The sequence below is a fragment of the Mytilus trossulus genome, chromosome 11, assembly GCF_036588685.1.
Source record: "Mytilus trossulus isolate FHL-02 chromosome 11, PNRI_Mtr1.1.1.hap1, whole genome shotgun sequence".
Taxonomy (NCBI): domain Eukaryota; kingdom Metazoa; phylum Mollusca; class Bivalvia; order Mytilida; family Mytilidae; genus Mytilus; species Mytilus trossulus.
Genome location: NC_086383.1, coordinates 17372684 through 17388037, shown reverse-complemented (window position 1 = coordinate 17388037; position 15354 = coordinate 17372684). Strand labels below are relative to the sequence as shown.

The 15354-nt window shown below is 31.0% G+C and overlaps 1 protein-coding gene across 6 annotated transcripts in view; it reads left to right on the top strand.

Moving 5' to 3' along the window:
- Nucleotides 1-5125, top strand: part of LOC134690800 (V-type proton ATPase subunit H-like) — a 30314-nt gene extending 25189 nt beyond the window's left edge. For all 6 annotated transcript variants that reach the window (XM_063550864.1, XM_063550866.1, XM_063550865.1 and 3 more), the window contains 4 exons: nucleotides 1369-1494; nucleotides 2370-2471; nucleotides 2947-3060; nucleotides 3966-5125. In XM_063550864.1, the coding sequence (XP_063406934.1) occupies nucleotides 1369-1494; nucleotides 2370-2471; nucleotides 2947-3060; nucleotides 3966-4041 (418 nt within the window). In that variant the 3' untranslated portion in view covers nucleotides 4042-5125. The remainder of the gene's footprint in view (nucleotides 1-1368; nucleotides 1495-2369; nucleotides 2472-2946; nucleotides 3061-3965) is intronic.
- Nucleotides 5126-15354: the final 10229 nt, after the last annotated feature.

Genomic DNA, 15354 nt, shown 5'->3' with positions numbered 1-15354 from the left:
ATTTCCCGTATTAATATGCTAGTATGATACAGTGTTCATTTTATATCCTCATAGTTCTCGTACATATGGGAAATAATAATTTCATGCTGGGCTTGATTTTGATAAGAATTATTTTACAATTCAAGATACGTTTATAGCATATGTTTATGTTACTGTTTTCTTTAGGTGACATGCTTATGGCCTAATATTAACACATTTGATGGTCTTTAATCTATTGATCACTTTATCTTGGAATAATTAGTGTTGTCACTACAATTTATACGGGTCAAGGTTTATTTAACAATTTCCTTTAAAGTCATAAGAAACCTCAAATCAAAAAAAATAATGCATATGTTTTTTTATTACTCAATGGATAGTTTTCATTATAAAACTTATGTACATATACTTTTTTCTGAAGAAAATTCTTTAATTTATTCATATTTAGAAGAAGTTTACTTTATTTTAATTGCTTGCTTCCAGCAACCAATTCCCCGACATATTTTCCGTATGCAAAGTGACCTCAGTGTGACCCATCTCGTAAAAATCTGGTGATCACAATATGCATGGATGTCCTTAAAATAAACTATTATCTGAATTCACATGTTAAACACGTGCTGTCTTTCCATGCTTTTTTGTTTATTTTTTGTCGATTGTTGACAAACAGGTGACCATCGTTAAACCTGGGCTTCAAAACACGAACTTTAATTACCTGCCATATTTACACAACAACACTGACCGATTGAAAAAAACAATTGACGATTATACGAAATTTACACGAAAAAAATGATAAATTCGTGCACAGAAGACTAAGTTTATGATGTGTGTATGCATTGGTTCAAGAATTGGAAGAACATAATTTTTCACCGGTCACTCGTTTCTTATGACTTTAATCCAGAGTAAGTGTAACCATCGTTTCTTAAGGCTTAAATTTTTCATATTTTTTTTTCTTCTAAAAAACTTAAATCCATGAATTAAAAAACCCACGAACATGTAAATATTCCTGAAACCACGAAAATTTATACCCACGAATTAAAATATTTTCACAATATCTGAATATGGGTAGATACAAGTTTGCCATATTCCTGATGATTTATGTTTAAGATATATTTCAACTCAGGAAAGCTGCTAAAAATAGAACATTCACAAAATTCAGTACTTTCACCTGTGGTATGATTGTCCATGGGACAACAATCCGTTAAATGACATGGATTTGAGCAACTAAAAGTCACCATCAACAAGGAGCAAAACCCATACTGTATATTCAGTATACCACATCATACCACATCATATCCTTAAAAATGGAGTCGATAAATAACTGGTTTCAAATTCAATTATCAAATTAGTTGTATTAGACCTATTAAGAGAATATTAACCTTCCTATCATTTCAGTTCCTTTGATGAATACACAACTGAGGTAAAGTCAGGTAGATTGGAGTGGAGCCCTGTACATAAATCTGATAGATTCTGGAGAGAAAACTGTATCAGACTGAACGAGAAAAATTATGAATTATTAAAGTAAGTACTTATTGTACAGTGTTTAATAGGAATAACGTAGGAGATGTGAGGTTACATCAATGAGACAACACGCCAGCAACACAAATAACCAAAATCAAAATATAGTCGATAATACTTCTTGACGCTGTTTCATTCCTCTGTTCCTTTTCATAGCTAAAAAATGTAAGTTTTAAAATTAAGTTGGCATGAGACATGTTTCTGTTATTACATTCATCAAGTTGTGACCACGAATATTTGAAACAAATACTTCAAACTTTTGTGATCTTTAAATTGAAGGACTTAAAAGAGAACAGTAAAAATTACTGAAATATTTAGAACTGCTGACTTCTTAAAATGTAAAACAGGTTGTCGAAAAGAAAAATACAAGAAAGAAACAAAAAGTAACTTTCAATAGATTAAAATCAGATGGGGTAAAATTGTGTTTTTTGGGAAGCCGTGTAATAAATAAGACATAAGTAGACTGATGGTCAATGATTCTGTATAAGAAAATTATACAACTTGCTATATGAATGTTAAATTTTTAACTTCTTAAGGTGGTACCTAACACTACAGGGAGATAACTCTGTAAAGTCAGCTAAACGTTGTGTTGTAAAAAAGAATACTCAGCTTCGTAATGATTAAAATTGGTGTTTGTCAAACTGCTGTATAATCAGTGTAATTTTTCTGACAAAACGGTTGGTTCAAAAAAAAAAATTTTTTTTATATTTTTGTTAAAGGGTCAAAGTTAATACTTTGAAATTTTTTTATGAAAATTGAACGAGCCAAATTAATTTTAGTGAAAGTGTTGGGTACCACCTTAAGAAAGAAATAAAACCTCTTGTGGATTTTCAGCTTTGAAGATCTATAATATTAATGCTTTAATTCTTTATTTACAGAATTTTAGTGAAGTTATTAGAAACAAGTAAAGATCCTTTGATATTATCAGTAGCAGCACATGATCTTGGAGAATATGTACGACATTATCCCAGAGGAAAAAAGTAAGTCTTCTGAAATAACAGTAGGTAATGCATAATTAAGTCTTATTAATATAATTGAGAATAAAAAAAAGGAATCTGTCAAAGAGATAAAAAACTAACAAAAAGGCAGAATGTAGCCCAAGACCACCAATGGAATTAAATGGTATTTTTCGAAGTAAATATGTTTCATGACAGCATTTAATCTCCACAGTTTTATAATATTGTATCATTTCTAAACATTTTACATGAATTATTCACCTCAAAGGAGGATATATTTGACCCCCAAAAATTTTTAAAGTACAGAAATGTCAGGGGAAGGGGATGAAGGTGCATATATTATTAAATTTGAATATTTAACAGATACTGTCTTACTTTTATGCCATCAATAAAATTGTATAAGATAAACATGGTTAGGATGTGACATAGTACCTTAGAGGTATGGATATTTCCTGTTATCATTTTATTGAAATTCTGAAAAATATTTCTGTTATTACAGTGTGATAGAACAGTTAGGAGGTAAACAGTTAGTTATGCAGTACCTATCACATGAAGATCCTAACGTCAGATTTGAGGCTTTGATAGCTGTACAGAAACTGATGGTACACAACTGGTATGTATAAATTATATACTGTGGGTTCATTATTATTCATTGGATACCAACTTTCATGGATTTCGTGGGAACAGTTGAACCACGATATTAAATGTTCAATGTATGACAAATTTTCTCATGGCTTGTATGCAGACTTCGGCAAAATCACGAAATCAAATATCCACGAACATGTAAGTTTTCATCAATCCACAAAAATTGGTACCTACAAAAATAAATGAATCCTCGGTACTGTAAATTCAGAAATTATGGCAATGTTTTTATTTATGCAAAAATGTGACAGGGTTATAATTGCAATCAAAACTTTCAATCCAGCTTGAGTGTATATGTGACAGAATGTATTAAAAGAACAACTAGTTGCTTGCCACTGGTTCTAGAACTTCTTTTAAGGAACACTACAATACATCAAAATCATTGAAAATCAAGAAATTACACACTTGTCTCCCTTTGTATGAAGTAAGAAATATGAAAGTTGTTTCACAGATGTTCTGTTGATTGAATGTTTGAAAATTAAATCAGGAAAATGATACTGTTTATACATTCTGGAAATGTAAAAAGTCTTAACTTCATTCATGAATTCAAAATCAGTTGCCAAAGAATGAACAATTATGAAAATTCTAATTTTTTAAATTTATGGACTCCTTAATTTAATATGTTACAAGGCACAAAAAATTTAAGTTAGATTAAAATCAAAATATTAATGAAATCACTTATTGAGGAAAACAATAGGATTTCTCTTTTTCAATGTTGCATGTCTTGTGTTTGGGTATTTCTGTCAGCGTTACTTTTTTAAATTGATTAAAAACCATAAATTAAAACTTATTGCTGAATAATTGCTGAATATTCAATAAACAACTAAATATCTTTATGAACATATCAAAATAATTGTTTTTCAATTTTTTTTTCAGGGAATATCTTGGCAGACAGTTAGAAGCAAGCGATAAACCTAAAGACTCTACACAGCTTGTGTCGGCTAAAGCCTAGTTAAAACATTCCATTATATAGTTTGTAAAACAATTGAACAGATCTTAATGTGATGTCAGAGAATATATGACATATATCTAGAGGATTATTGTGATATTATGAAAAATATGTTGATAGACTACATTCCTCTTATGGCAAAATGTGAGGAGTCTTTGTTAAAAAAACTTATATGATGTGTGTTTGTTTAAAATAATTTAAAAGTTGAAGAGCACTATATGAGTAATACTGTAAATTTTGAAGTTTTTGCTTGCGTTCATTTATGCAATTTTTAAAAGGTAGACCCAAATACATGATTAACTATTGCCAATTTAAGGAAATAGCTGCATTAACATAATGCTATTGAAATTTAAAATGAATAGTGTTCATTCCGTATAATTTTTAGCTTTAATTCCTGTATTTACAACTTGTTTAAATGAAGGGGACACTTTCTTAGGGAACTAAAAAGCATTACTTTTAATGTAACCAACTTTCATTTTAATGGTAGGTTCATCCTTATCCTAGAGAAATACAGAGAATTCTGACATAAAGATATCTCTTAACACAATAGCTCCAATGGAACTGACTTCTAAGAGATATTAATTATGTGAATTAGCAGAATAAAATTAAGCAAAAATATATTATCACCAGTGCTGTTAATTAATATGTGTTTTGTCATAATCTATACATTTTATAAATCGTTATCCCAAGTCAAGTCTAGCTCTGGCAACCTTTCATCTTGGTATGTCCCATCAAAAAATTCATGAATGTTGAAAAATTATTAATAATCCGTATTTGTTAGATATTATATATGGTTTTATAAATAAATAATAAAATTGTTGTGAGTCCAAACAATCAGAAAGAAACATTAGTAAGTTATACTTGCAAATTGACGAGGTAGATTAAAAATTGATCCATTTGGACCAGAGAATTTAAGGGAGAGAATGTAAATATATATGTTAATTATCTCCCTTGGATACATTTGTGAAAGGAATTTTATTGACTAAATTCCTATGACATGGCTGGAATTCCATATATTATTGTAAATGTTGTATTCAAGAGAGATGATAGTGATTGTATGTATGCAATAGTAAAGAGTCTAGTCAAATTGTGTTACTTGTTTTTATATCCTACACGTTATGCACCATCAAATGGATTTTTTTTTCTTTGTGAAAAAAATTATACTTAGCATTACTTAAAACCTACTTCATATTTTTAAGAATTTACAACATATTTGTACATATAAGTAAATTTTTAACCTGATTTGTTAGGATGAAAAAAAAACACCATTTTTGTGTCTGTCGAAGTCAGGAGCCTCTGTCCTTTATTAGGCTTGCATGATTTTAATTCTAGTCATTTATATGTTTTGAAGTTTAGTATGACATCCATTTTTACTGAACTAGTACACATTTTTTTTTCGTGGCCAGTTGAAGCCCGACTTACGGGTGCAGGATTATCTCGCTGTTTTGAAGACCCATTGGTGGCCTTCGGTTGCTATCTGATTTTGGTTGGATTGTTGTCTTTTTGACAAATTCCCCATTTCCATTCTCAATTTTAAATACATGACAAATAATCTGTCTTCTGTATTTGATATCAGCTGGTAGACAAGTTTTCAAGAAATATTTTTTAGAAACAATTCATACCGACTCAAAACTCAGTACACAAAACTGTAAACCAACTTTTTTGCAGATACTTTATTTCACATTTATCTTTTTCTAGATAACTTCATATCGATTTAATTTCTTAATTTTCAAATGTACATAATGCATTTTAATCGGGGAAGAGCCAATTTTTATATTATCAAGTCTCTACAGTTCTGCAAAATTCAGTTAGTTTTAGTAACCATAATGACATATATATGCTTCAACTTTAAACACAATTAAGTTAAATACGTTAAGTTAGATAAGAACGTTGGTTCATTTCATTTTAGTTTTACCTTCAAAGGCTAAATAAGGACTTTCAAGGGTAAACTGCAATTCTCGCAGTTTCTGTGAGATTTTGGGGTTTATCTCTTTATAAGATTTGTACACACGATAAACTGCTATTGGCTTAGTTTTCTAGAGGATTTGTTAGCTATGATATACATTGCTGACTCCACAGTCTATTAGATGGAGTGTTCTGAATGAAATGCAATAAATGACAGAAAGGAAAAGAGTGATACACAAACTGAATAAAACATAATTAACAAATGGTCTGAGACCACAATTGTCGTCCCTTGATTTTCGTTGTTCACGAATATAGTCCCTAGTGTTAAGAGTGGGTTACTTGCCAATAATTTTTATACCCGTTCCAAATTTATTTCTCCATGTTTAATGCCTCAAATTGTAAGAAGGGAGGTGAAATTACACTGTAAAAAATTTTGGGTCCAGAATTTTACAGGAAAGTAGTGATTTGGTCCATCTGAAAAAGGTTAAAAATTAGCACTTCGGAAGCTGTCAAAAGATTTCAAGACACCCTAAACACAAAATTGTCCATATTTTGAGTTAGAGACGATGAAGTTTTCTATAATTTTGATATAATTTGTTCCAAAAGTAGTACAACACACTGTAAAAATTTCATCGAGAAAGCGCAGGTGGGATTTTTTTAATTTTCATTTATGTTCTAAAAGAAATGCACTACGAATTAATTGTGGTCTCGGACCAAATTCAGACACCTCATTTGGAAAGACATAGTATACAAACCAAGTGAATATTGAGAAATAATCAAGTATCACTTGCTGATTTTCCTGTCATATGATAAGAATGTAATAAAATACTACACCAACAACAAACATATAATCATACGGCATGTACACATACATTTAGATGTACATTGTTGTAAGATGATGTGGTATGATGCAAGTCGCCATTTATAAAAGTAAACCATTATAGGTCAAAGCACAGTCATCACAGAGCCTTGGCTCACACAAAATAGCAAGCTATAAAGGGCCCCAAAAATTACTATTGGAAAACCAACTGTATAATCTATATGAAAAACGAAAAAGACTTCACATCAACAAACTGAACATCAGATTCCTGATTTCAGATTTCTGCCATTTTATTATTCTAGACTTAGTAAAAATACCGGTATCACATCACCACTTTGAACCCCTGTTGTCATCATCCTCGTCTTTATACTTTTCCTTTAAAAAGTTAATAATAAGGTATTTGAATGCATTTATTCATATCTGGAATTGAAAACGATGAAAACGTCAGAAATTACTACAATGGACAAACGCATCAAATATAGTCTGTCTTGTAGATTTTGGAAAGAAATAAATGATGATTACATTTTAATCAAATAATAATAATAATCACTTATCATGTGATAAAAGTTTAACTCTAGTAGGCATATCGAATGGTAGTGGGGTAATTGTCTAGGAAAAAGATTTCGTCTGATATTGACCTCATCTGTAAGACTTATTGATAAAAAAAACATTGATCTCATAGACTATTTACAGGATTTGTTATCACATAAGCAAAACGACGGGTGCCACATGTAGAGCAGGATCTGCTTACCCTTCTGGAGCACCTGAGATCACCCCTAGTTTTTGGTGGGGTTCGTGTTGCTAATTCTTTAGGTTTCAATGTTGTGTGATGTGTACTATTGTTTGTCTGTTTGTCTTTTACATTTTTAGCTATGGCGATGTCAGTTTATTTTCAATTTATAAGTTTGACTGTCAATCTGGTATCTTTCGTCCCTCTTCCGTGGTTCATTGTCAAGATGATTTTCGAAGTATATATACTTGTTGTATAGAATGCTTTACGCTTGTAGTTATCTGGTTTTGGAATATTTTATGTCTATAACTTTTTCGTAACACGTTTCAAGTTATTTTGTTTCGTTATGTTCTTGTGTTTTAAACATCTATAAATCTTGATGATTTTTTACAAAACTTATATTTGGGCAGATGATCTTAATTATTTGAGTTAACGTTTTTTACAAGAATACAATAAAATCACAAAAAACTTCCGTCATTTGTTTCTGTTTTCGAACATAGTATGATGTGTTCTTTAAAAGAATCAAATTACAACTGTAATATGGTTCTCATATTAACATGAAAATGATAGTTTTAACTATATCATTTACAGGCATTAATAGAATTAGATTGTTCGGGATTCCCTGACGATTGATTTATTTCCTTATTCTTACTGAGAACAAATGTATGTTTTATCATTTATACTTCGAAAGTTGTATGTGCATTAGGATCAAAATCTTTTTGTTAGAAAACAATTATCATCAGATATTTTAATTTAGAAAAAAAAGGACTAATACCATCGACGACAGAACTTAAAAAATAAAGGAAATTCATATTTACTAGTAACAAATATTGAACATATATTCACAATAGGAATATGATTTGATTTGATTTTTTGTGTTTTAACGCCACTTTTAAGCGCCGCATTGAGGCTTTTTCGTGGCTGCCAGTTTTAATTGGTTGAAGAAGCCGGAGTGCCTGGAGAAAACCACCGACCTTCGATGATAGGAAATCTGACAATTAAGATTGGAGTCGAGTGCAGCAATCGGAATATGTGATTGTTAATTAGTGAACTTAAAGCTTTGAGGACGAGTTTTCCATTCCATTGGATGAAAACTACATACTATAAAATTTTACCCCATCATCGACAGGGCATCAATTTTCTATCAAGCCATATACAAAAGGGCAATATTCCGGAACATACAGGTGAGTGATAAGAATTTATTGATGAAAAAGACTTAATCGAGCGTAGTGCACTCGTAACGCTTTTCTCTTAGTTAAAATTCTAAATGTACAAACTATTGCGTTCAAATCCAAACCTCAATTTTAGTGAATTTCTTTGGTGTTTGTTTTAACCAGGAAAATGTCGGACCATCGATGAGCCTTTTCGTTGAAGTAATCGGATGTTTTATTTACCATCTTTTTATTTATATTAACTAGCATCTTTTGACAAATGAGATTCATTTCAAGCAGGACGGAATCATTTTTTTTATTCAGTTCAAGATAATGATAATTTTTTTTTCTTTTTTTCTTCTTTTTTTGTTAAAGGGGAAAGGGGGGATGAAGTTTGATATTATACCTAAATAATTTGTTTAGGGGGAGGGAGATGCGATGGCAGCAGGTAAAAACTTTTAAATGATTTTGGTGATTAGCAGAGAAGTTAAATTAAAATTCGGTTTTTATTTATTTTTAATAAAAAAAAAAAAAGAATTAAAAAGGCCATTCGTGATACAGTTCAAATTGCAGTTTGAAAAGGTTTGGACACTATGTTAAAAGATCATTTGACCACAAAAAGACAATAAATGTTTCCCCTGTACAATACAAAATATAAAACAGTAAGCTTCAGATCAATAGATGCATGCAACAATGAAAATTTAAAGATACTTTTTTTCTTTAAATTTTACAGATTTTTTACTGATCCAACATGTACAATTTAATGCATCGCCAAAGAGATGACTCGTTGCGTTTCTACGAATACTTATGTCATAAAATTGGTTTTGAAGAGGACGTTAAGGTTAGAAGAATTACTTCTAATGTATGTGATATTGGAAATGAACGTTTCAAACAAATCAGAAGTGGTAGTAACGGCGAAGGACTGCATTTAAAAGGTAGCGACCTCGATTTAATGAGGATAGATACCAGATTTAAAGTGTTTGAAAATAAAAATGATACTCCTGTTCAAAGGCGTTTCAAAATTCCTTTATTTATGGACACAGAAGACACACAACCATGCTTTACAAAACTAAGAATTGAATGTGATCGCACCTCTCCATTCTTTGTTAAGAAAGTATTATACGATGATCATAAAGGGATTGTCCTTTCCAGTAAAATGTTTAAACAGATTCAACTAGATACATATACTGGTACTAAAAAATTACCAACCATTACTAAAATACATGGTCCATGTTGTGCAGATGAATTTGACCTTTTTGATATAGCGACTTGCCTCAAATGTGATAAATGGATATCCCATGCAGAACCATGGATACAAAGATCTCGTCAACAATGGCCTTCCGCTGATCTTATTTCCAAAATCATTTCTTGTGGTGTTTTGTTTGTACCAATTGGCAACAAAGGTTCAATTAATGAACACATTGAATGGAGATTGTCCTTTTCTGTAGCGGAAAAGTTTCTAGTATTTTCTTTCAATCATACACAATTTCTTTGTTATGCGTTGTTAAAAATTTTCCTAAAAGAAATAGTCGATAATGAGAAATGTCTGAAAGGTTTGCTTTGCTCTTATTTTATAAAGACGCTCATGTTTTGGATTTTAGAAGAGTCCGATCCGGCGATCTGGATACCGGATAATATCATTCCGTGTTTTCAAGCATGTTTACACAGACTCTTGTACTGTGTAGACTATAAAATATTGTTGCATTATTTTATTCCAGAAAATAATTTGTTTTATTTACGGTTCAATGCAATTAACAGGAAGAAAATGTGCAATCTCCTTAAAATGTCGTATGAACAAGGAATACAGTTTGTGTTCGCTACAAAAACACTTATGGATTACCCAAAGCATCCTGGTAAAATCAATCAACCATTATGCCGTAATGCCAGATTAGTCAATGAAATCAATCATACCTTGTCATGTGGCATTTATGTAGTCGAGGAAAATATGTATATGCTCTTAAGCACATTACTACATTATTCTAGAAGTAGGATGTCTGCAGACATATTTCATTTTTTTCTGTCACGTGCACATCAGAATGTACCACAAACTTTTCAAATTATTGAGGGGTCAAACAAAGAAAAGTACCCCAAGTTGAAAAATATAATCAGCCATCTTCTTATAGGTAAACAATCAGATGCAGTAAGTGGATGGATGCTATTGGCATCTTTCTTTTATGAAACAAAAAATTACCGAGCATCATTATTTGTATTAAATCATGGTTTATTGAAGTGTACAGACGAAAAAGTAAAACTTGGGTCAAGTTTGTTTCAGAGTAGTCTTAACTTTAACCAGATATATGCACTGAATATGGTTAAAAGTGAAACGCTCATGACATCATTGAAAACATTGACGATGAATCATATATTTTTTCCTGTCAGATCTTTAATTATACCAATAGAACTACAACTGGAAGTGCATGAACAAATTTACTTGATTGATCCTAAACCATTTGCACATTTCCTCAGTTTTTTATGCTGCTACCATTTGAAAGAAGACGCTGCATCATGCAATCGTTTTATACGTCAATTAGTTTATGATGCTGAAAATATTTTTTATTCGAACCAGGAATCATATTCTGTATGTCAATGCCATATTCTGATATGTATTGGGATAGCTATGCAGATGTTTGGTGAAACAAGCAGAGCAAAAGAGTGGTTACGTATGGCCTCTGTGGTCGATGGATATAACTTGACAAGTGCAAAAATAAGGCTATGGGATATTAATTTACATAATTGAGAGCGCGATCAAAAACTGTTTATTGTTTTGTTTGTGTGTTTGTGTTAGAGATATAATGAAAATTAATTGATTTTGATTTTAATCATACAGTTTCAAAAAGTAGACGAACGCTAAATACATTATACAAATATTTTTATTTAGAATATAATTTGACAAAAGAATGAAATTTGTTTTAAAACATTTTTTATCCGAAATCTGTCTATTTTGAATATTCTATCCGGAAGACACCAGAAGAATATTTATTTATCTTTAATTCTCTTGCTAACCGTTCTTTTTCAATGTTGCATTTTGTGTTCCAGAAAATAAGACAGCTCGACGGCTGCGATGTCAGATGTGTTCCTCCGATAGCAAGAGGGGTAACATATATGTAACTTGAACATTTTTCTAATTCAAACTTAATCTGTGGGATTCTATGAAGGTTCAGTTCAGACAAGTCTTTCATATTGAAAAAGAGAATTTAAAACATCTCCAGACCCCTATAATATATAGGTACCCCTACTCATTATATCGTCTAGTTGAGCTTTGAATTAATGCTTTCATTTGACAAAACGCATATAGTCATTAGATGTGGAAAGAAGTCATGCAACAGCTGATTTCAGCTTTAAAAATAGTTTTTCTTTGTCATGAGGAAAGAGATAACATCCATTTCATAAACATATGTGTCGATAATTAACGTCTAGTTCATCTCTTCAATAACCAACGTGTCGGAAGTGAACGTCCATTGAAACCTTTTATAAACCGACCTGTAGAGAGTGGACGCGTACGTCTATGTTATTTCCTGGTAAACCGACACGTTTTCTCTGTAACATTCAGTACCATCAAACACGCGACTCTCTACTCTAGTTTATTTGAACCTCGCCATCCAGTCATTTCGGTTGAATTTAAATAGCAATGCATGTGGTTGTTAAATTTTATATTTCTTTTTTTGTGCTTCTTTAATTCATTATATATTCGTATGTTTGTGTTCTTTGAGATCATGACACGGTTATGATGGCTGTATCCCTATTTTGACAAAGTTACCTTTTATGTCTGATTTGTTCACACATCGTCCTTAATATAATGTAATTTGATACGACTGTCATACAAGTGAGACGTTTAGCGCTATAAAACAAGGTTCAATCCATCGTTTTCTACATTTGAGAATGCCTGTATAAAGTCAGGAATATGCCAGTTGTTGTCCATACTTTGATGTGTTTTATTTGATTTTGCCGTTTGATTAGAGACCTTCCGATCGATTTGAATTTCCCTCTGAGTTAGTATTTTTGATATTTTACTTTTTATATGCAAAATTAAACCTTTTATTGAAAATGATGTGCATGATTTTGTGCAACTACTAAACTAAGCGCATTGCCGTCATCACACCTTATTTTTAATTACAGTATAAAAAAGAAGATGAGGTATGATTGCCAATGAGACAACTGTCCACAAGAGACCAAAATGACACAGACATTAACAACTATAGGTCATCGTACGGCCTTCAACAATGAGCAAAACCCATACCCCATAGTCAGTTTTAAAGGGCCCCGAAATTACAATGTAAAAAATTCAAACTTGAAAACTAACGGCTGTCTTCATGCTGAGTTAGTTCATGCATTGTCAATGTCTAAGTATCGGTTTTGCTAAGAGGTTTTATTCCTTCAGTATAACTGAAGAAACGTTACTTGTCGACATGTATATCTGATGCGCTTTGATTGGCATTGATACTGTTTATGTTATTAATAATCGTTTTATATTTATCACGACAAATATTATTTCTGATTTGTTGGAAATTAACAACAAATCTATGGCTTTTATGATTTGTTTCCATTCTATTAGAACAAATACGATCATAAAAAACTGATGCTAAAGTGGTTATTCAGTGTGTTTGGCTATTCTATTTTACCTCCTGTTAGATAAATCTAAAAAAAAGTATATAAGTTTGTAGCTTGCATAATTATATCTAAAATTATCGCTAGAAAAAAACTGTTTAAATCTTTTAATTCTCTAACCCAGCATTTGCAATTTTTTTCTCGTAAGATACCGTCAAATTCACTAGGATTCAACATACTGTCATGCAAGTTTACGGCGCCTCACGCATTCGTCTATCGTTGACTGAAAACTCTGTAAGCAGCAAACTTTTCAGCGAGATAAACACAAGTCAAAGAATCTTTTTGAATTTTATTTCTATCTTACAAGTTTGATCGTTTATATCAATATACAATGTTATTTCCATTGTTTTATGCAATGAAGGTCTACATATAATAGTAATGCTGCAGCTGATTTAATAAGTTTATGTAAATAAATCGAAAAAAAACTTTTTCATTCGTATAGTTCTGGACATAATATTTTAAATTTCATGATGCTTGATGTATAGGGAAAACGGAAGTATTAAATTTTCCCAGCATTAGGTTGGCCTTTTGTGTACCAAAGACAGGGCGAAGGAAGTCAACTTAAGAACGCTGTGATTGGATGTATTAAAGGGTACAAGTTATTTTTTTATTTATCTATTAATAACTGCAGTGTGTATATTTACAATATAAATTTTAGAATCTATTGAAATATTTTCTAGTGAATTATTCGAAAATGTTGCATAATTAGTAAAGGTTGAATCAAGTGCATTTGGTTACTATGCAATTATTCTAAAAATAGTAAAATCACGTGAAGGCCGCGTGGAGTCTGCATGCACAAAGCGTGAAAGATATTGTTCGGAACCAAATTGCGTTCTGAAATTCTCTTGACTTTTTATTACTTTAACATATTCCCAATCATTTATTTATTTAGTATATTGATATATAACTAATTACACATTGTCTGTTGACATTTCGTAGCGAAGAAGCCGCTATGTTGACTTGCTAAAATCAGTAAATGTGCGAATAATGCAATCGAAAAGAAGTTTTAAACCAACACATCAAAACTTCATTTTCATGCAATATTATCCGAATTTGAAGGTTAACGCAACGAAAAACTTCAGCTTTGACGTTTCTGGTCGTATAACGTCATGTTTTGAAATGACGTTAATGAGCCAAAAATATTGATGGAATTTCGCGTCATTTTATTTCATTTTGATTTTGTACATTTTACCGAGCTCTAATGCATGAATTCTTTTTGTTATGCCTCAGAGTCAGACTAAAGGTTCTGCTTGGGTTTTTTTTCAATTGCTAATATTAAAAAACGAAAATCATTTATAATAGTTGTAGTTCTACTATAATTAGTACATAAATGTATAAAAAAGGTGCTAAAAAAAGGTTATTCGAGGTACATGTCTGTCTAATAGTGTTCGTCTGATTCCCCCCTTATTTTCATGGTACATTGATGTGATGATGACTTTGTCTAACTAAATATAAGTAATATGTCACCTATATATTGTTTATGGAACAATAGCAAGCAATTTGGCGTCTGTCTGACAACATTCATTTGATTTAAACTTTATTTTCATCACATACTGATTAACGTTTTTTTCTGGTTACCTTAGATTCTTATACTATATATAAGTTGTATGTCTGACTCAATAATATATTGTCATCCGCCTAGGTTCGTCTGACCTTGACATCATGTCGATGATTATTTGTAAATGTAGTTTCTCTGTAGCCTATAGTAAAACCTTGAGTTCAGGTACTTGAAAATCAGCTATTATCAGTGAACTATGCAGGAAATTTAAATTGATCTCACTTTTTGTTTATTACTATCATTTTACACGTACGCGTATCAGGTTATCTTTTTTTATTTCATTATTTTTTTATTTATTTTTATACATGTCATTGAGAACATTTGGCATTTATAATAGGACATCTTTGGTTTATATATTTATGATAATCTTCCGTCATTTCTTTCTGTTTTATAAGAAAAAAACATGTATCCCCAACTGTTTTATAAGAAACCTAAATTTCCCTAAAAAATACAATAAGTAAAATATTTCCTGTCTATGTAGTAAATATAACTATTGTATTATAGCACCTTTTATATTAAATTTCTATAAAATAAATAGAGAAAGATA